At 36.9% G+C, this 21,754-nt stretch overlaps 1 protein-coding gene across 1 annotated transcript in view; it reads left to right on the top strand.

Moving 5' to 3' along the window:
• The window catches only part of LOC128890074 (LON peptidase N-terminal domain and RING finger protein 3), a 63,421-nt gene that overhangs the window by 38,747 nt on the left and 2,920 nt on the right, over window positions 1-21,754 (top strand). Inside the window, exons 2-6 of the mRNA XM_054148269.1 lie at window positions 9,093-9,211; window positions 11,002-11,124; window positions 16,568-16,762; window positions 18,267-18,366; window positions 19,434-19,633. Of these exons, the coding sequence (XP_054004244.1) occupies window positions 9,093-9,211; window positions 11,002-11,124; window positions 16,568-16,762; window positions 18,267-18,366; window positions 19,434-19,633 (737 nt within the window). The remainder of the gene's footprint in view (window positions 1-9,092; window positions 9,212-11,001; window positions 11,125-16,567; window positions 16,763-18,266; window positions 18,367-19,433; window positions 19,634-21,754) is intronic.

Consider the following 21,754-nt stretch of genomic DNA (forward strand, 5'->3'; position numbering starts at 1 on the left):
TTTGCGTTCGTATTAAATTTAGACATGGGTGTCGTACTGGTCGGAATTCATTTCCGAAGTACGAGCAATGATACGTAATATGCAAGATTGTGAAGGATAAACAAGATTTATTCATTCGTTTGTGATCTTTATGTTTTTATGTAAACATTATATTTATAATTCTCCATCAGGTATCTTTCGGTAACTTTCTTTCTTCCATTTTCGAGTATTATTTTTGAAATATCTTAAGCACGTATACGAGGTACAATCGGAGACAGATGTATATGAAATTGTAATTAATTCAATATCTTTTTAATAAAAAGATCTAAATGAACAAATTTATAGTTATAAGCTTGTTTTTAATGTCGAGTTTCTAATTTAACACGAATCTTTTTGTTTCTATTTAATTTTAGAATGAGATCCTTAATATTTTTAATCGTTAATAAAAAAAACTTTTGATATTGAAAAAGTAATAGCAGATTCGACGTATCTTGAACCCATCACTAGATGTATTCCTATATGTCCAAACGCGCCTGACCATGTGTCCGAAGAAAGCCGAGGCTCGCAGCGATACCATAAGAGAGGAGGTAGTTTGTGACGTCACTCACGGTCAGGAAAGTGGCCTTGAACGGTCAGGTGAATTTGCACGGCAATACACATGATGAATACGCCATAAAAATGTTATCAATAAAACAACTGAGAGACTCGTGACTGGATAATATAAATTCAGATTATCGCGAACAGCTGATCGAGCTTTGAAATCGATTGGCGGAAGTCGCACCTGCAAATTTCAACCGTGATGGCTCAGAAATGATTATTCGTTTGGGAATAATTTTGATGATATTTAAAATTTTTGATTTTATTTATAGTTGCTCGGAAGGAATTTTTATTTTTCTCAAATCATTGAAATGTTGTATTCGAAAGTTTCATGTAGATGACGACGAATAGAGTTGAGAGAAAGAATGTGCCGGTATGGAAGGTATGCATGGAAAATGAGAAAAACTGTGTTGACACACTCTGATAGGATTTGCTTATCTCGATTAGCATAGCTTGTTCAATCGATTGGGAAAGCAAGTTCGTTGAGTAGTTGGCAGAGCTGAGGTAGAGTTGATAAACATTTCGAATCAATTTTGCAAATTTTATTAAATGAAAATAATATTTTAAGTAAGCTCAACTAGAAAAGTGTAACATGAATATTTGTATAGCTATTACCTGCCATTGCAAGGAACCGTTTGAATTTATCAGAGAACCAGTGGTAGAGTCATTAATATATTCAGACAGCTAAACGTATCTCTAATCAGTACTACTTAGCTTCGCGCTACCGCAGTCAGCTAGGAAAAAAGGATCGAGAAATTCAGACCTATATGGTAGCTACTCGTAAAAGTAGATAAAAACTGTCCCGATAACGTAAGCCCGCAACTATGTATGTCGGAGTAACACGCGATTTTGTATTTTGCTTCCATTAATTCGTGACATACTCACCTCTGTTCGCCAGAGACGAATGACAAATTAATAATTTTCATCGTTTGCCAACTTCTGACCAAAGGTTAATACAAACAAACAAACGTTACTTCTTTATAATATTGGTATGGAAGTATAGATATAGATTTCGCTAAACCAAATTACTTTGGACAAATCTGAGAAAAAAAAGTTACCGACAAAAAATCTTGAATGTAGTCGGTGACACCACTCGACACACATCTGGATTCTGTCGTCACATGGTCTGGATCTCCGAGGAAAGAGATCAGCCCTTGCATCAACTCTGTACAGCTTCTGTATATGACGCACGGCTAGGGTTGGCGACCACTTAAACGCTGCACACGCACAGAGGTTTGTTTGTCAGAAAAGACGTTGCTATGCACAGTCTCCCCGACGATTAGGCAGGTCCGGTTTTTTGCTCGTCCTCAAAAGGCAGACACGCCTAAGGTACGAGCGTGGGCGGGTTATTACTTGCGCGCGTGTGTGTGCGTGCGTGCGTGAGAGTGCCGCCGGAGCGTTGCAGCTTGTAATTCGTTCTTGGAACGAACTTCTATCGATTGAACCCAACATCCTGTTCTCGTGCGGAGCACTGATAACAAAGGTTACAATTTCTTTGCTTTGACGCGACGCACTCGAAATTGAATTTGAATATCTGCATACGTTAATTCCATCAGGTTTGATATTTTTTTCTTGTAATAAAAAATGATATTTCTCACGTGTTTCGAGTTACGTGGGTTTCAATAGGTATATTGAAATTTTTTAATAATATGTTAGTGAACTGTAACAATCATAATAATATTTATTGGCTGATTTCTGAAGGCTCTTGTTTGTTTTTACAATAAACGTTTATCTAAATTTAAACGAAACGTTTTCAGATTATAAATGAACGATTTCGTGATCACCGAATTGATAATCGTGAATTTAAATTAAAATCATGGCCAAAGACCATGTCAGTACAACGTTTTTGAGCCGTTATTCGAAAAACGATTCGTTGAATAAGAACTTATTTTTTATTCGTAAATAAAATTAGTCAATGGCATTTGAGAGGGTAGACCATGGTACAGATATACACATGGTACGTATATTCTCGGTGCATTTATTTTTGTAGCTAAATAAAAGATTGAATTATAGTAAATATTCAAACATTGTGTGTTGCGAGACAAAGTCACTTTCAGAAGTGAAGAGATTATTTTCAGGTTTATCTTCCTGAGAAAATTGATAAAAATACATCTCCTTACGCCAGCAGCTGGTAAACGAGTTTGAAGTCAACTAATGAACGTTCGTCGTCTCAGTTCCCGTAAAATTCCTGGTATGGTTTATATTATCCGATGTTTTAAGTATTTATAGTGCAGCAAGAGACGGGAGGACAGTTTTATATTCCATTCCATTTCTAGAAGTCTCCAACAGGCTGCGAGTAGTTATACGTTTTTCTCGCGAGGAGTAGTAAACTTCGTTCCTGCGTTGGTTCCTTCTTTGGCGGAGAGCATGGAATTTTAAGTAGAGAATTTATGGGCCGTATTCGCTTGTTAAGGACTCAAGCGCTTTTCTGCTAGTGGAACGCCACTCAGAACGCGCTGTTAAGGATGCATGCGCTCTTTTAACTCGAGTTCTTAGCATCGTTGACCTCTACATACAGTAGAATACGCCATTAGGGTTTAAAGGCTCTTTTAACTCACGTTTTTATTTCCATTAGAATCGGATCGTGAATTGGAACAGTTGAATAATAATTAGACTGTGGATTTTTATGCATTCATAGAAAATCTGAGCATACAAGAAAATATAGAATGGACATAAAAGCCAATAATATAAAAAATATTGAAAGTAAATGTTATAATACTTACAGAGTTAACCACAATAGATTAATTACACTTGGTAATTCTTTAGGTAATATAAGCCACTATTTAGATTTCTTGTTTTTATAATGTTTTATGTAACATAACAAGTTCCATACTGCTAAGCCAATTATTGTACGATTAAATTAGGTAGAAGAAGGAGACGCTGTGCAGAATTCAAAAGTGCATAGCCGCGTCTTCTAAAGTTCTCTTTTATTCGAATGAACGAGTAATTTTAAACCACGGTAAAATGAATTATTTTCGAAAGTATTTAGTGTGCGATCAGTTGCAACAATACGTTTACAAGGCAGTTTATTTTTAAACGTATTCCGTTCCTTCTTTCACCTCTCGATTATAAAAAAATTGTTTTTGTATTCGACGAAGCGAAGTTTCAAGAGGTATGTTTGCATACAGTCGATACGGAGACTTCGTCCGTCGAAAATACGTGAAATTTTACTCGAATACTCGTTTTACACAAAGGCGATACGTTTAGTCGCTCGCAACAGCGTGGTGGCATGCACTCAAATGCATCGCACGATCCACGTTCAGCTGGTGTTTCCCGTGACTCCTATATTCCTGTTTCTCGGACATCCGCGTCGGAAACGCTATATCGATCCCCTGCCACTGCTGGCAAAACACTTGCATTCGTGAAACGAACCTCGTTGGGGTTTCGTGACAATTTTACCAAACGTTGTTTTCAAGTTCGCGCGTAAGATTCTACGCAAACTGATATACAAATTTCTACTAACACGAGTAACATCCTGAAACAATTTTTTTTTAAATTCATTGAACTAAGCTATCGAAATTAAGCTATGAAGGTGTTCTTGATAAAATAAATTTTAAGGTTGTATTTGGACAATATTTGCAGTACATTTTGTTACTGCTTGACGTGATTTGTTATTTGCGTTTATGTAAAGGGTTTATTGGAAATGGGGTCCAAAGCTCCGAATAATTTCTCCTTTGCTGAATCATTCAGCGATCCTTCATATCGCGACTCTCGATCTCGCACGTAATTAATCCCGACGTCTTCCGTTTTCTCATAACTTCGCCACTCGGCGCTTCGTTTAATCGCCTGCTCGTACGTTGCCACGGAATTGCCTAGTTGCGCGGGCGAGAATTCGCGAGACGCGTTCACGGAAGATTCATGCGAGACGATGGTCCCTGACGGTCAGCGTTGACAAATGGTGCTCGATGAATCGGATCGACTTGGCATTGGCGGTGATCGTGCGTGCCGGAAATTCGTCCTCGACCAAGCAAGGGCCTCTAGCCGCGGAGGCAATGACATTGCTCACAATGCCAGGATGCAGTCCCGCCTGCATCGCGCAATGCCATCGCCTCCGGTTGCACTGCCCAAATCACGCTAGCTGCGCGACGTGGTACGCGTTTTTCTTCTCTCTCGCTGCACCGTACCCACGGACACGACTACAGCAATTAACTCTTTGCACTCGATGCCAATTCGTTGCAAAATATGCAAATCGCGTTCTGTCAAATTGCGTAACTATGGAACCATGTAATTCGTTATAATCATATTTGATCATAAAGGGTTTTTCTAAAGGGGTTTTAAGAGTTTTATTTTTATAGAACACTAGCTGCGCTCCGCGGTTTCATCCGTGAGGAATACTATTCTTATTCTATAAAGTGAAAAATTGGTACAATCTCTGAAAAACTACAGATGTAAGCTCGAGAACGAGGCACGAAGCATAATTGAACGATCAAACGAACTTGCTTGAAGTGAAGTTTGATTGCAATTATACGTTGGGCTTCGTTCGAAGAGATTACATCCCACCCGAGTGATAGCCTTTCATCTTTTCGCTCTCCCTCCCTTAATCTTCTTAATAGCAATTTTGTTCCTAAAAATTGCAGTCTGCTGTTGTCTGAATTCTCAGTTTGGCTTGATTTTCCACTTGTTAAATCTACGTAATCAATTTTAATTAGGCATAAGAGAGATTGGACGTTTAACGCTCTTTCTAATGGTATATTTAGTTTTAATTTTGCACTGTAACTTGATGGTGTTATGGCCATTTAAAGAGCGTAAGGTTGAAAAGACGGACAAACAATTAAAAGTCAAAATACTCGTAAAACAAGGGGTTTTTCGAAAACTGTCTTGGAGGAACTTTTTCTTGGAAATTAGTTGTAGAATCGATTCCCTGAGTTTGTTCAGATTTGACTGTAGACACCCTGTATAAATAGATGATGGTTTCACGTAATCGATTAAGAGTGAAACGGAAAATCAAAATAATTATGTATAGTCAGTGGGGATATATAGTGTAAAGGAAGCAATATAAGATATATTGGACACTCAATTGACTTCTCATTTCTAATTTCCTCTTATCTCTTACCTCTTACTTATAAATTACATTCTCTACAATATGGATAACATGCATTACTTTAGTATGCACGTGTAAGTAACAAGGAGTAGGAAGTAATATACAAGAAAATACTACATATTATATTCATGCAAGAGTACTTCGCGAGGCAAATTGTATGCAGTTTTCTGATTACAGGATTCCTTTAATTGAGCATTCGATATATCACCTTCCTTCGTACTTCCTTTATATATTTCTCCTTTCAATTGCTGTGTAAGTCTACCAAATCACATTCGTGACGGCTGTGCTCCTTGTGTCTAGAGTATAGTCATATATTTACTCTACTTTATACGTCTATTACACCGTCTGGCTCTTAATAATGTTCGCAATACGGGGTTATCCTTTCAAAAGTGGACTGTTATGAACGTACAAATATGAATCGCTTGGCACAGAGACTTGAGAATATTCAGATGTCTTGAAATAATACAAGGAATTGATTCTAGAAAATAATTAGTTCCTTTTTCATATTTTCATGCACCATGTACTTTTTTCGATATTGAAATTAAACCTCAATATCAAGACTCTTTATTGAAGCATTCTCGTGTCACTCAACTAGATATAGTTTATATTTAAAGTAAAGGTTATTTGTTTTCAGGTAACGTGATAGCAATTATAATATAAAAATTAACGAAGGATTTTATTCAATGTCTAACAAATTAAAATTGATCGACAATTTAGTTTCAATTTTGCACTCCAACTTGATAGTGTTATGTAATTACCAATCGATTAATATTAAATGCATCCTTAGTTGGATGACCGCGACGGTCATATTCTACTCGATGAATAACTTCATTAGAATCATCACTCGTTACTTGCTCTTATTTACTGATAAGTATAATCATAGTTGGTTAACTAAAACTATTATATTTTACCGAGTGTATAATTACGTGTTATTATTAAATATTATTCACTATCCATTCAACTTACCCAGCCATCTAAAAAAGTCGAAATTCGTACACACACAAAATATTAACTACTTAAGCGTAACATTCTAGCATTCAACACGAACAGACACAATTGATTTGTTCTGTTTGGAAGTCCTTCCTACGGGACATCGATAAACAACCCAAATTCATGTTTGTCTTCGATCAAAGTTACGCAACCCCAAAGTTTTGATTCCTATGCTGTTACGAACTCGACCGTCGACTTGAGAGATTTGTCTAACTTCGAGCAAAAGGCAGAGAAACGAGACGACAAGTTTACGGACACTTGGTTTGAAGTGGTTTAATTTTCAATGAAAAGAGAGCGTTGAAACGCTTAATGGGACGAGAGTATTTTACTCGCTGCACTCGTACATATGTGCATCGCTGCGAAGGGGAACGGATGCCATCGAAATTGCGACCGCGTACAGCCTATTTCGAGAAAGTTACAAGACGATGTTCCAGCGCGATTACAGGCATTCAGCACTGACGAGCGTCTACTTATAGTAAACTTTACCTTGAGAAAATTGCACGGAACGAACCGTTGTATCACGGGCGATTCGATTTATCGACACTCGCAAATGAAATTCTTTTCTATCCTTCAAATCTTAGCGATGGTGGCGTTTACTACTAGATCTAGAGAAGAGAAAAGAAAAGATTGCTTTTCTGTAAACGTAATCGTTTCCATTCAACGATGAATGTAATATATTCTCCGATCAGAATAGATTTACACAATTAAGAGTTAGATCTGTTTTATTAACAAGTGAATACGGAGCTAATTTAACCTCTTCAGGGACGATTTTTCTTCACGCTTTTCTTATGTCTCTAACTGTGCATTGTCTCTAGCGAGATAAGAACAGTGGCTGTAAGTTAAGCAGTCAGTTGAATTTTCTATGATATTCATTAATATTAATCAAGCGAATTTATTTTTTGCTGCAGAAGTCACATTTACGATTTCCACTTGACATTCATTTCTACGGTAAAAAATTAAAACTGACAAGTTCCTTGATTGATATCGCTTATTCTACAATACGATATTCTCTTTTGTTGATGTTACTGCAAAAAATGCAGTCTTGATGAAAAATACGGTATATCATTTTTGTAACTATAACAAATACAATTGTACAATTTTTTCTGCCATTATATTTTCGTATGTTTCTAAACAAATTCTAAAACTATATTTTTTCGTGTGTATATATTTCGTTACCCATTTAATAAATCATCCTAAAATATTTATGTATCTTTATTTTATATTTTTGGGGTCGCAACAAAATATCGCAATCATAAACAGCATCGTAAATGAAAAAAGTTTAAAAAGTCCTGGCTTATAGCAATCATTACCGTTTCCATTGCTTCTCTTTAATACACCTTGAAATAGAATTACTCGATATTTCTTGCGATCGAAGATTCACAAAGCAGTCGTTCGATCGGTTGGAATCGAAGAATACTGTCCACAGCTCGACGATTCTCGACGATGTTAAAACTTATCCGCTAGATGATTCTGGCATCATCGAAGCTGTTGAATGCAGAGCACGACGAGCATTCAATTCGTTCACCGGTGCTTTATGTAAGCCAATTAATTCGTGCGGTTTAATTTGACCGAACTAATTGCAAGCTTTCGCTCGCGAAGATCGGCGAGCATTTTTTGTTGTCTGCTCGCCGTATAAATGATCCTCGTAGTAGACATTGCGTATTCCACATATCGAACCTCCGCGAAGGTCGAATCGATGAGAGAGAAAATTATTTAGCACGTATTGCGCTTTCGGAATAAATTCGACGAGGCCGAGGAGCGTGTATCTCTACGTACGCGTCCGTAATCGCCTACGCTCGCGTTACGCAACGTGTTCGTAGTCGACATAACTCATAAGCGAATTGCATCGCCTTGTTAGGCGATTTTCAGCATATTACGTCGAATTTACGAATCAACGACCTCGACACAATGAAGAATATAGCGGTAGACCATTCTGTTCTTTTGTCATTTTGCAATCCCATAAGCAATTACTCAGCGACAAGTTGCGATTAATGTCTTACTCGTTGACTTCTTCGACAAAGGGGTCCTCTGAAATCCGATGCTTCGTGTGATCGAAATTTCGATCGTGTATTTTCAATCACCCCCGCAGTCAAGCCAGTTTATGCGACTATAAAGCTTATTACTTTGAATATAATTTTAGGACAAATGCGTAAAATTTAATCGTACGAAGAGATTTTCTTGACTTTACTAGAAAGTTAAGAAACGTTTAGTCGTTGAAATGAAAACGAGTCTTCCAATTTACGAAATTACTTTTACTTTAATTTTTCTACGAAATGTATGAAAAGTTTGAGGAATGCAGAATGTATAAATACCACTCTAGAATCTATGTTTTTTCTAAACGTGAAATCTTTGCCTCAATTCAATCAGAGAGAAAAGGTTTTCGTTAAAACACGAGGGACGGTTTCCTTGCCAAGGAACCTCCCCGGGCGCTCATCGGTGACGACATTTTACCGATGTTTTACGGTCTTGTTTTCTTCTGTTTCAGCGCCAAACAGCCCACTCCATCTTAGCAACAGGGCACACGTCCTGCTCCTGCTGAATAGGCCTCAAGCCTCCCTCACGGATGCTGATCATGCGGTTAGATTGCGACCGGATTGGGGCAAGGTAAGAAACGTTGGAAATGAAAATTATTTATTCATCAAAGAAAATAGATTTCATTAACGCTTCACCGACCAGTAGCCTATTAAATGATTGTATGAACATGGTATACGTTTTCAATCTAAAAGGTGTTATGATTGTCAAGTAATGGAATTTTAATATAAAAGCGAATGTACACATATATGCCAATATCCCTCAAGAGATTAACTCATTCGCTGCCGACTACGAGATATCTCGTAGTTCAAATTGTCCGGAATTAGTCAAGGAATATGTTTGTAGCGTTTCAAGTCACGAATTATTGCAAAAAGATGATCGTAAATTTTTCTTTTAAAACAACAAATTTAACATCACTTTTTATTATCAAAATAATAACTTAGATTACACATCTGTATTGAATCTTGGCGTCTAAGGTAAAACGCTATTTTGCCTGCCAGTGAATGGGATAAATATCTTAGATTTCATACAATTTACCTTTAAAGCAAAAAAGTGTTGCAGGTAACCTCATTTGACGGTATCGGATTATTAGGTTACGTATTCATACGATTCTAAAATAGAAGCAATCATTTTGTGGCCGTTATGAATCACCATTTACTATTCCGAAGTAAAAGGCTGCAGCGTACAAGTAGAAAGTATCACGATGGACTCGTCGCGCGCGAACCGTAAACGACTCCCGTTATTCAGAGGTGCACGTAATAGCTCCGAGGAGATATTTTGTACAGAATAGAGGTATAGCCGTGCAGCAGATTCGATTGAATCTGTCGCACGAAAGCAATGGCACGAGAGGTCAGGTTTCTCCCACTTGGCACGCTCTTCGATCAGATGTTTGGGGCTACGTACTGCCTCTCTACCCTTAACCCAATCCTGTTCCAATCCCGCCCACGCCGCGACGACGTGCTATCCCTAACCCAAATCTAAGGGCTAAACCTGACCTCTGACCCAGACCAAACACCTCGTCCAGGAACGCGACAAATGAGTGGTTTCCTACTCGTGCCACGGTTTTTATCAGATGAGGTTCAACCGACTTTACAGCTAGTCGATTGTACGTACAAACAAGTGGCAAATGCCCTGCGTGTTTATTGATTCGACCATTAACAGTAGCTTTACTCGGAAAGTGTACGGAACTACCACATTGCGTTCCAATTATATTCTCTTAAAGTACTAGCACGTTCTTTTAATGATTAATATTTTCAAATATTTTCTGAACCTGTTGTTTGATGAATAATTTGAACTACTTATTGCATGTATAAGTAGGCAACATATTGTTCTTGAATTGTGAATAGAAGGAGTGAAACACGAGTTATGATTTATTTTAAATTTCGATTCTTTGTGTTAGAGTCATTTTCACGGTCCATGTGCTTTACAATTGGATTTAATAAATTAATGTAAAAAAGAATTAATTAAATTGCTGGCTGAAAATGATTTCAACTCTTTACACGCGAGGGATAACGCTTAGCCAGTTCTGGATTTTATGCGGCAACTCGAGTGGTGGCTGAGAGGCGACGATCGTTGTTTATGTTAGATTTTGTTATATTTCAAAGCATTAATATCGGTTTATAATTTTCTAGGCTATTTATGCATTCTTTTAGGAAGTGAGTCCTGAAACTCAGAGATACGTGACTGTTATTTCCCAAGTACAGATCGATAGAATTAAGATTTGACAAGTATAGACTCAGGATATTAAAATTTGAGGAGTATTTGTTTCCATGAACGTCAAAGCGTACCAATTTCGAGCTGAGTAGTATTATTTCGAATCGATTGCTGCACTCACGTTCTAATAAACACGCATTCATCGACAGGGTCATTACAGAAGAGGGGTGGCTTTGTCAGCACTGGGTAGACACGAAGAAGCTCTCTTTGCCATTTGCATCAGCGTGGCTATCGACAAGAATCCTCAAGCTGTGCGTCACGAATTGATCAAGGTATGTTGACTTTTACGTAGACGTAAATGTTACGCTGTCCCGTTGATAACGTTCACTTTTCGAGCCATATCTCCTGAAGGCAACAGCGTGATTTCTACGCGGAATTTCTTTTTTAAGAAGCATGGAACTATAGAGGCGCACTGAATATTTATAAATGAACAGCCATTTTCAGAGAAGAAATTTTTTGTTCAAAATAAACAAAAAATCAAACTGATATTGACTCATGACATCTATCAATCTCGTAACGTTGTTGTCGTGTTATATCATTGGGATATTTAATTATGAATACTTAGTCACAATTTTGAAGGTTATTTCCGCGTCAATGTTCAAAATATCTTAAAAAACTGGAAACATCAGACTTAATGTAACCTGAGGAACCTTATTCATTGACAATTTTAATGAACGTTCTTGATGTTTTAATGTACTTTTTCGCGTAGAAATAAGGATTATGTAAGAATATGGTTAAATAATACTGAACTTACACCTGAAAAAAATGCAAAAATATAGGAAAACGAAGTATAAATTCCATGCTCTGTTTTTCTATAAATCGTCCCATTATAACAATTCTCGTCCTACGGAAATATTCTGCTAACCTACTTTGCATCCGAACTTTGCCATCAGATCCTTTATTTGTTTACACTTGAAGTAATATTTTTTTTAACCCCGATTGATTTATTTTGTGCAACAACTCCGATGTCAGGTTTACAAAATCACCGTTTATCTGTACTTCGCCTTTACGTAAATATGCTATTACTCTTCGTTATGACATGTACACTCTTTCATATTTGCATAATAACGACGTTATATAATAATAATAATACGGTGGTGGTAAAGTTGCAAGCCACTGCGAAACGCAACGTAGATAATGTCGAATGAAGACGCATTGTTAGTTATAATTGAGGGGTGGTACATCAATAAAGAGGCAGCTCTAAAAAGAGACGATTTAAAATTCAGATTTTTGAAATTTTCTATCTTTTTCTTTTTTGTATTATAGCATAGGTACCTAATTATGAAATCATGTCGTTTCGGAATCCATCCTTTATTTTCAGAGTGGTGCTGGTGGGGAGGGGGGGTGGATTAATGTTTGGAGCTGCCTTCGTATTTCGACCGGTTCTAAAAAACACCTGAAATTTAAGGGATTTCTCGAAAGAAGAGAACAAAATTTTCTTTCAAACAGATGTTTATTTTGTTCTTAAAATACATGTATTTGGTATAACAGACGGTATAAATCAAATTTCTATTATGTTGTCGTACTTCAATTTGGGAACATTTCCAAAAATACAAAAATCAGTTTAAGAACAGACAGTAGACATATGTAAATCCCACAGATACAACAAGTACAAGTAAACATCTTGTTTGACGTGAAACATAAAAACACGAGGATTACCGCATCTGTAATCAGTCTGCGTTGAGCAAAGATGAGTAAAGTACTTATGTAGATATAATTTTTCGCGTAAGGAATAAAAGATAAACAAGTTTTTCGAGCGATAAACAAGGTCTAAGCTCCAAAATGAATTTACATCTTACGTTGAACGAATAAAATTCTATTCCAGTAACTGTTATCTTGTACCTCTGTAACAGTTCTATAAATATTCCGAATGAAGAGTTTTTATGATTCGCCGTCTGTTAAACGGATGAAATTTTGTCTATCAGTGACACGTCGAGTTTCAAGTCATTTAAAAAACACTACCTGCCAGACTAAAACTCGTGAAAATGTCTACAAAGTTAAAATTTTATCGTCGTCAAATTTACGAATCCTATCAAGATTTATTTTCTTTGACCCCTCACATACGGAATTCATTTTTTTTTTTTACCTCCACAATGAAAAGTCAGGTCATTCATTTGCGGGTGACGTGGCGACCATCGTGTTAACATAACAGTAAGCAAGGAAATTGCAATATTTCAACCGTGTCGTCAGAGAAAAAGCCATTAACATTCATTCCAATTTTGATATTGTCGAGAGCATTGTATAAACAGGGAGTACGTAAACAAACGGTATAAATGAGCGAGCAAGAGGGAGAGAGAGATCAAGATATTGTAGCCAGAGTCACGAACGTACACAAAAGAAGTGGACGTCTGTGCACGACGGCATTTCCGGTACGGCTGCTAGTGGTACAGCTTAATGACTCGGTATGATAGTCGTCAGGTGAGTGACCCGTGATAACCACTCGCAAGTAGGTATACTATTTGAAGAGAGTGTACTGTTTGTTACGTAATGTAACGATCTCTCTGCTCTTCGTTCTCGATCATACGGAACCTCTGATTCCTGATTCTCTTCTACCTGTAAAAGTCAGTCGTCGTTATGGACGCGAGAGCGACGAACGCAAGAAGAACACGGGTCTATTATGTAATGAGTATGCAAGATATCACAGATCATAAAAAGCACAGCCTAATCTTATCGCATTTGATTAAAATCCGTAGATTTTCATGAGGAGTGTAATTATCACCTAAAATGACGCTTTATAGAGAAAATTAAATACTAAATTTAGCAAATTTAAATTTTATTAATAAACCAAAATGAAAGCAATTTCTTTAAATTTTTGTTGACGAAATAGTCTAGATCGCAATCATGTGCATAAGTGTATGCACTATTTTAGATTGAAGTTGTCTTTAATCAAAAGAATTCAAAAGTCTCACTGGGAATCAGAGGGTTAATTAAATCTGATTAAATCTGACTTCACGAGAAAAACTGGTGACGATCATAATAACTAAGCTTCATGGAGCTGATAACAAAGATGACCAAAATTCTTATATATTACGATTTTGATATAATATATTATATATTATTGTTATTATTATTATTATACATAACAAATTTCGAAGAACAAATGAAAGCTAAACAACTTCAGATTAGATTATTGAGTAAAACTAGCAATCTGAATAATACAGCCACAATATTGTTACGAATAAAGTGACATATAGAATTTCTATTTGACATTTATTATTCAGATAAAATTTTGCCTATCTCCGCTTTCTTATTTTTGAGAAAAAAAATAATCGACAATAAAAGGTAGATTCATATCTAGATCAATCATTTCGAATAGCGCATGAAAGGTAAACAATTTTCGATTAGATATTTATCGAGTTAAAGTATAAACTTCACGTAGAATGAATAACAGCTTACTTGAATATCTCTTCAATCGAATAAACATGTACAGAACTTCTACTTACCATCTGCGATTTAAACAAGATCCTTCTCATTTTTGACAGTTAGAACTTTGAAAAGATTTTAAAAACTCCCTTTCTATATTCTTGAAACAGTTAATTATCACAGGTGACAACTAAATTACCGAGAAACTAGCGTAAAAAGTCACGCCTTCGTCGATCAACTTTGAACGGAAACCGATTTTCCGCAACCGTCTCGTTAATCGTGATCGCAGTCACTTTTTCCCCCGCTAGACGCGCAAATAATCGCGAGTTTCGTAGTTCCGACGTAGGCGGGAGATGAATGAGCTAAGACGGGAATAAATATTCCGCGAATTGACTTTCATGAATAACACGGAGTGTTGGAGCGACCAGCGTCGACGACTCGATGCCTTATTATATAATAAACCTCACGACGATTCCAACGGGCTCTCCGAGGCGATCGAATGAAAAATAACGGCGAGAATATCAGTGGTACATATAATGGAAATTTATTTCCTCGCTGGCCTCTTCGCCGGCGTATCAATCGATGCGTCGATCGTGCGTTCCAATAAGACTACAGGTGAGTGACCCAAGGCTAGTCTACACTCAAGGCAAGGCCAGCGGTAATTACTCGCAACTCGATACGTTCGAGTCTTTAAATCGCGGGTATCGTTTTTCCATTCTCTGAGAGTGAGTCGTTACGGTTTCTGTCTTAAGGAGATCGTCTAATCAAGTAAAACCATAGTTAAACCATAGGAAATACAGAAAAGAAACCTTTTGGTAATTATTAGTACACATCTTGAGGCAATAACGCAAAAATTTCTTTAACATTTTTGTTTAAAATTTACGATAATATCTATTCCCAAAATGAGACATTCTTTTGAAACTTAAAATTTTGTACCGATAGACGTATTGAAATTGATGCTGTCTGATCACTTGGAATTTAATCTGATGTATTTCTGTGGAATAGACGTCTATGAATTATGCTATTGACAGGACTAGATCGTACGAGACTTGTTATAAAATAGACTTATTCATAAGTTTATTATGAAGAAATCATAGAAAATACGACAAAAAAATTGTTTGTGATATGTAATATAATTAACCCATTCGCTGTCGGGTAAATTAAAAACATTTCGCTTTAGGCGCCAATATCTAATACAGATGTGTACTCTAGGTTATTAGTTTGATAATAAAAAGCGATATTGAATTTGTTGCTTTCAAAAGAAAATCTACTATGAACTTATCGTGTAGTTATCTAAATTTTGCATATTTCTATACTAGAGACTCTATGAACACAACGAATTCATAAAAATAATTGCAAACTGAATGCAAGATGAGTAACAGCGTTGTTGGTACCTCGACTCGACTCAACTCATAGACGGTACACTTATCGCTATGACTCAAAGAGTTAACGGGCGAATTCGAGGATCGAATGAACGCAGAGGTACCCTCGGACAAATTGAATTTCAAACGATCATTGTGTAACCGGAGAGCCGGCTGGAATCATTGACGCAAGCTGCACCGGTACTTACGTAAGATCGAGGCATCATTCTTTTCGCGTAGCGTCCGCGCCATAGGGCGAACAATGAGATGCCACTGGCTGAGCACTTTCTTTCGGTGAAAATGTTCCGGATGCGACCCGTCGGGAAGTTGCACAAGGTGGCACGAAATTTTGCAGATTATTCCACGTTCCTGCGTTTCTCGCGCTGTACGCAAGCTGCTCTTCCAGCAAATTGCAGGGTATTCGGACGACGGAAACATTTGCTGTTTATCAAACGGGAAAAGATGTTACGTTTCTTCTGTTTCTTTTGCTACGCGAATAAAAGCTGTAAGCAGCGATTACACACATTTCGAAATAACTCTTTTGCACGCGTTTGCGAAACATGGTCGAATACTGTTTTCTTAAAGCGTGAGACTTTTAATTAACTGGAAAGATGTACCGTACGATAAACGGATATCTTGTGTAACGCTAAAGACGGCTTTATCCCACATTAACGATGAAAAAGAAATTTAATTGCATTTCAAGAGATTGTTCCGTAGAACAGTCGGAATTTAGATTTCATGGATGGATTAGGCGGGATGTTTAGTAACGAACAGGAACATTTGATTTGCTGATATTCTCAACGAGAGTATTACTTTACGTAAGGGAAGCAAGTTTGAATTGAACCAAATCGAACCATTTTCGACACTTGTTTTAATTATAGTATGTTTAACAAACAAATCGAAAATACATTCGTTAATTATCATTTTATGCATTCACTGTATGTATAGTTACATTAGGATTACAAAAGTTATCGTTTCGTATTGTCTTCAGGTGCTGTACAAAGTGCTGTCGATTGGTCACCGTCGTTACAACGTGCCATCCCGTTCGCCCTACAATCTATCGGAGGGCGTGTCGCGCACGAGGAGTCGTCATCAGATGATGAATCTCAAGAGGAACCGTCGAGCGATCCTGAACGGTTCCGACTGCGAAGACAATAGCAGCAGCGGCGACGAGGAGTTTCCACAGGTGCGAACTTTATCTTCAGAAGCGTGGGAGGCAATTCTTAAAATGTTAGGTTACCGTGTAACTTTTGCAACGAAACGTTGCGATGATAAGTTTCGTCGTTTGTGAAGTTGAATACCTGGTATATGTAGAGATTTATTTGCGAATACAATAGTATTTATTGAATCATCTAATTTCTTTCCTTGCTAAAATGAATTACTTTCTATTAATTTTTGTACCATTACTTTATATAAATAGTACATAAACGACATCACTAAACACGTCACATTTTTAATACAAAAGAACGTCGAATAGGAGAAAAACAAAATTATGTAATTCCCCGATAAGTTTTTCATTCAAGTTTCGACCAAGCGTAACAGTGTTTGCAGTTCTAGGTAGATTCGAAACAGATTCAAGTTTTCTTTCAAATAAATAAATCAGAATACTAGAATTTCAGGTTTACATTTTTTCGTGTCACCGTTTTTTAAACATAAGTTGTACGTTTGATAGGGGGTATCATTTGCATGGTCAAAGTGTTACAAAATACGAATACAAATATCGTTTGAATTTAATTCGAAACTAGTAATCTAGTCATGTATACGAGAACAAGCCGCTAGAGATAGAAGAACGAAGCAACTGGCATAATTGACCGCCACCCTAGCTATGATATCTGCAATTAAGCAACAATTTTCTTCTCTCGGTTGCGTACATTTTTCTCATTTCGCTTGCTCCTGTTCATTAAATGATAACTGACACGACGACCATAATTATCGTCCTCATTATGTTCTCGATTACACCTTGTTTACTTCGATTAATTATTTTGTTTTCTGCTAGGAGATCAGTGCACCTGATCGTTACGGATACCGCTCTTACAACGCGAGACCTCTTGCAACGATACCCGCGTAATTAACAATCGATTTACAATTATTGTAGATAGACGATGCAATACGGATATCGTGACGGTAATAAGCGCTCGGATAACTGAAACTTATATAAACTAGACGTTTCAATCACCATCGATCTCGTTGCCAGGATAAACTGCTTGGTGTCCGGTAACCAGTAATCGATTGCCACGTTTAATTACAAATCCCCTCGTTAATAAGATTTCGAATTCTCTTGATTTTTTTTATCGACGAAGCGGAGTCACATGAGAGTAAAGCTGTTTCTTGTTTGACAAGAGAGATAAATAAGGAATACGATAAAATGAGATCGAGTAAACACGATATTAGCGCGAGGTGTCGGAATCGATGAATTCGTTTGCAAAATTATTCAAGTTGAAATTGTAGATAATCAGAGATAAACGATAGCGGTAGTTATGGGAAAAAGGGAAAAACGAAATGTGGAATTAGGTTTCAGAGAAATTCCTAGGCTGCGTAACAAGCCATTAAATCTCATAGAATCGCGCAGCGTCTGGTTACAAATACAGATGAATTGTATTTCAAAGAAAAGGAGCACTAATCGTGTCAATCCTAATAATTCGGGATTAAAGTTCGCGCTTAATCCAATTATGCTTGTTGATTCGTTTCAGACTGTTAGGCGGAGGCTCTTGTCAAACCCAGCACCACAGAACAACACCAAGCTGCAGGCCGGCCTGGATCGTGTGTACCAAGACATAGAGAAATTAAAAAGTAAGTTGAACAATCACAAACTTTAAAAAATTATTTATATACAAACAAAGGAATTCTTCAATTGGTATCTAAGGATCGACGCATCGTTCGAACATTATTGTTTTGGCCCGTTTGTGATTTACACAAACACGAAAAACATGCAAAATGAATGCAGTAAACATATATGGAGTTCTGTAAACGAAATTGTATGATTGCATCAACTTACGTCACACGAGTATTTACGTAGATACATAATTATATTAATTTCAGAAATATTTATTCACGATCGTTTAATACGAGTTTTCCATATTAGCGTTCGCGATTAATGCGTAATATTTGCAGATTAACAATTATATATCAACGAGATGCTAGAATCTACACGAAATACTTTACGAATTGGTTAGATTGTTAGTTACTAAACGAAACTTCGGGTTCTCGTGAAAAAGAATTCCAGCCTGGAAAGGTTAACCGATTACGTTTTATCTGACATTTCGTATTAATAACCGGCGGTGCACGTTTAGCACGATACGTGCGACCGAATGTGTACCATTGATGAACAGGTCCTCGATTGCGAGTTATTTAAAAATAACGATTTGATTAAAGCGCGAACAGGGTGGAAATACACACGCCAAATATTTTTTTCACAATCGTGTGCTGGTTATCCGAGACTCGTTTCAACTTTTCTCGTTAGGATAGATCTACGACAATATTTACAATTCTCTCGCAACTAAGAATTTAGAAGTGCTTCAGAAGTGACGAATATTGTTTTGATTTTCGTTACTAAACGAAATAACAAAACTGGCACGTAATGGCATTATAATGACTGAAAATATCAGAATTTGTATACAGATGTATGGACAGAATTTTGTTGTTTTAATATACATGGAAACTAGAATTCTTCGGTCATAAATTTTTATAGGAAAAAGAACGCTTGCAACTTTCAAACATGACGCCATAAAATGAATTTGAAGTCAATAATATTTCTAAAAATATCTTGAAGTACAAAAGGTTAATATGTTTGTTGAATCGTTATTTCTGTTGATCGGATCGATTTACGCTGTAATCAATAAAACCTGTGATATTTTCAGGACTCGAAGCGAGACCCGCTGAAATACTTTTACCACCTCTTTCCGGTGGCACGGCGGGCGAATTGGATTGCATCCTGTGCTGTCGACTCTTATGGAAACCCGTGACGACGCCGTGTGGACACACGTATTGCTGGATGTGTTTGGATCGTTGTCTGGACTATTCCTCAGCGTGTCCTCTGTGCGTCACGTCTCTCGCCGATGTAAGTAGTCTTTTCCTCTCCAGATAACAATCATTTGGCATATTAAACCGTAATCTTCGCCGTGCATAACGAAAAAAGTGAAAAACAGTAGGAATTATAGGGAAACACACAGACTTTTAAATTTTATATTAACAATTGAGCCGTTCATTGCACAAATCGATTAACTCCGTGAAACAAAAAGTATGCGTCATTGAGATTTTCATATGTCTGTCTTAAAATAAATATATAAAACAATATAAATGGTTCAATCTCTATTTACAAATATCATAACGGATGATTTAATAATTAAAATAATTATATGAGTTTTCAACTTTCTCTTTTATTTCGTGATTATCAATATCGGAACTGTGTATACGTTAGAGATATGACACGAGTTCAACGTTTGAATTTCATTTCAGGTTGTAGTCGGAATATGTCGTAAATTTTCCCTACACCTTGACAATGATTTTTATGTGTATCACACAAAGAAGAAATATTAATGTTACAATGAGAGAAATATCGAGTTTTTATTTTTTAATAAAGAAGATGATAATCTTTGATATTTACATGTTGAAAAATGTGATGTGAAAAAAGCAATTTAAGATATTCTTCAAAATTTCATTGAAAAATATTAATTTATTTAAAAAGTTATATCAGTTTTTTCCAACGAATCGCAGTTGAAAAAAATTGATACAAAGTTTGGTATCCATGTCAAGCGCAACTTCAAACATCCCGACGTGTCAACATTTCCATGAAATTCCCTACGTTTTTCGATTAAAATCTTTTACAGGCAGAAAACAGGAAACATGACGGACAGAATACTGATGTCACGTTATAGTTTTTCCCGTTTTACGCGTATCGGTTGTTTCGACTTCTGATCGTTGTTTTTCCCGCGACCACGTTCGGTTGGTATCGTTTTCTCGGTCGACGGATTCTTCGGATTTTCCACGTCAATTTCCCCGGTTCCGTAAACGCGACTCGTTAGTCACGATCCGTTAATCCTGAACGACGTTCCCTGGAACACGATAACCCTCCGTGGAACGTCGAGCAACACCTGTCCGTAAATGAGACATAATACTTCCTAGCGGTTAACGATGCCGCAGATTGAAATGATTATTGTTTGCGGTCACCAGGGCCGTCGAACAGCAGCTTCCGCGTTCGTGGCGTCGTTACCAATTGTCTCCGCAAGGCATCATTGTTAATGACGTTGAAGAAATTTTGCAGCCCGCAATCTTATATCTCTTCTAATTCCCTTTCTCCTAAACTACGTTGCGTTATTACGCATCGTTTTGTCGACATTATTTACAATTCAGTTTGTTCCTATTAGGTTCAGTTTGTTTATATTATAAACACACAAAACCCGCAGACTAGTTGTAACTTGTGTATCTTCAAACAGAACGTGTCGAAATGCAATTAAACGATTGATTTGAAAATTTGAATACACAATAGATGTCTCTCTAACGCGCAAACTAGGATTAACTGTCTATGTAATAAAATATTTATACGCATCGTAAGAGTGGTAATATGTCTAGATCGTTACACTCGTGTGTTATTTATCACGTTATTTGACCTATTGTACAGCATCTGTATAATTTTAAATTGCCCTGAAAAGTCCACAAATTATACTCACTTTCCGTTTTCATTCTTACTGTGCCGGTATAATATAATATTTCTTTATATAAATAGTTCAAGGAAATCTTTTAATTCTCTCTCCCACTCGAAGAACTTGTTAACTTACCGAAGTAGGAATTACTTCTTCCTGGAAAACTTGTTTACCGTTCGCGTGCTATTACAAAAATGGTAATGATATTACTTGCAAATACAAATCCCTGTAATCGATAACCGCAATCAGTATGTATACTCTAATAACGTAACAAAAATAGGTTGCACGATATACTACACATTGATCCTGACAAGTAACACTGTAAACGGTAACGAGAACGCGAACGCTGCTATCGTTACCGTTTTTCTCATAATTCAAAGATGTAACAAGCGTGAAACGTACGCCAACTGCATCAACGCTCGAACAATCTACATTGCTAATCCGAGGTCTGACGCGCACTGCGTACAACGTTGCAGTTGAAACGTTTAAATTCATGATTAATGGTGGTCCTCGGGGTAGACGGCCTCGAAAGCGCCTGT

This window comes from Hylaeus anthracinus, unplaced genomic scaffold (genome assembly GCF_026225885.1).
Source record: "Hylaeus anthracinus isolate JK02 unplaced genomic scaffold, UHH_iyHylAnth1.0_haploid 12000, whole genome shotgun sequence".
NCBI classification, from domain to species: domain Eukaryota; kingdom Metazoa; phylum Arthropoda; class Insecta; order Hymenoptera; family Colletidae; genus Hylaeus; species Hylaeus anthracinus.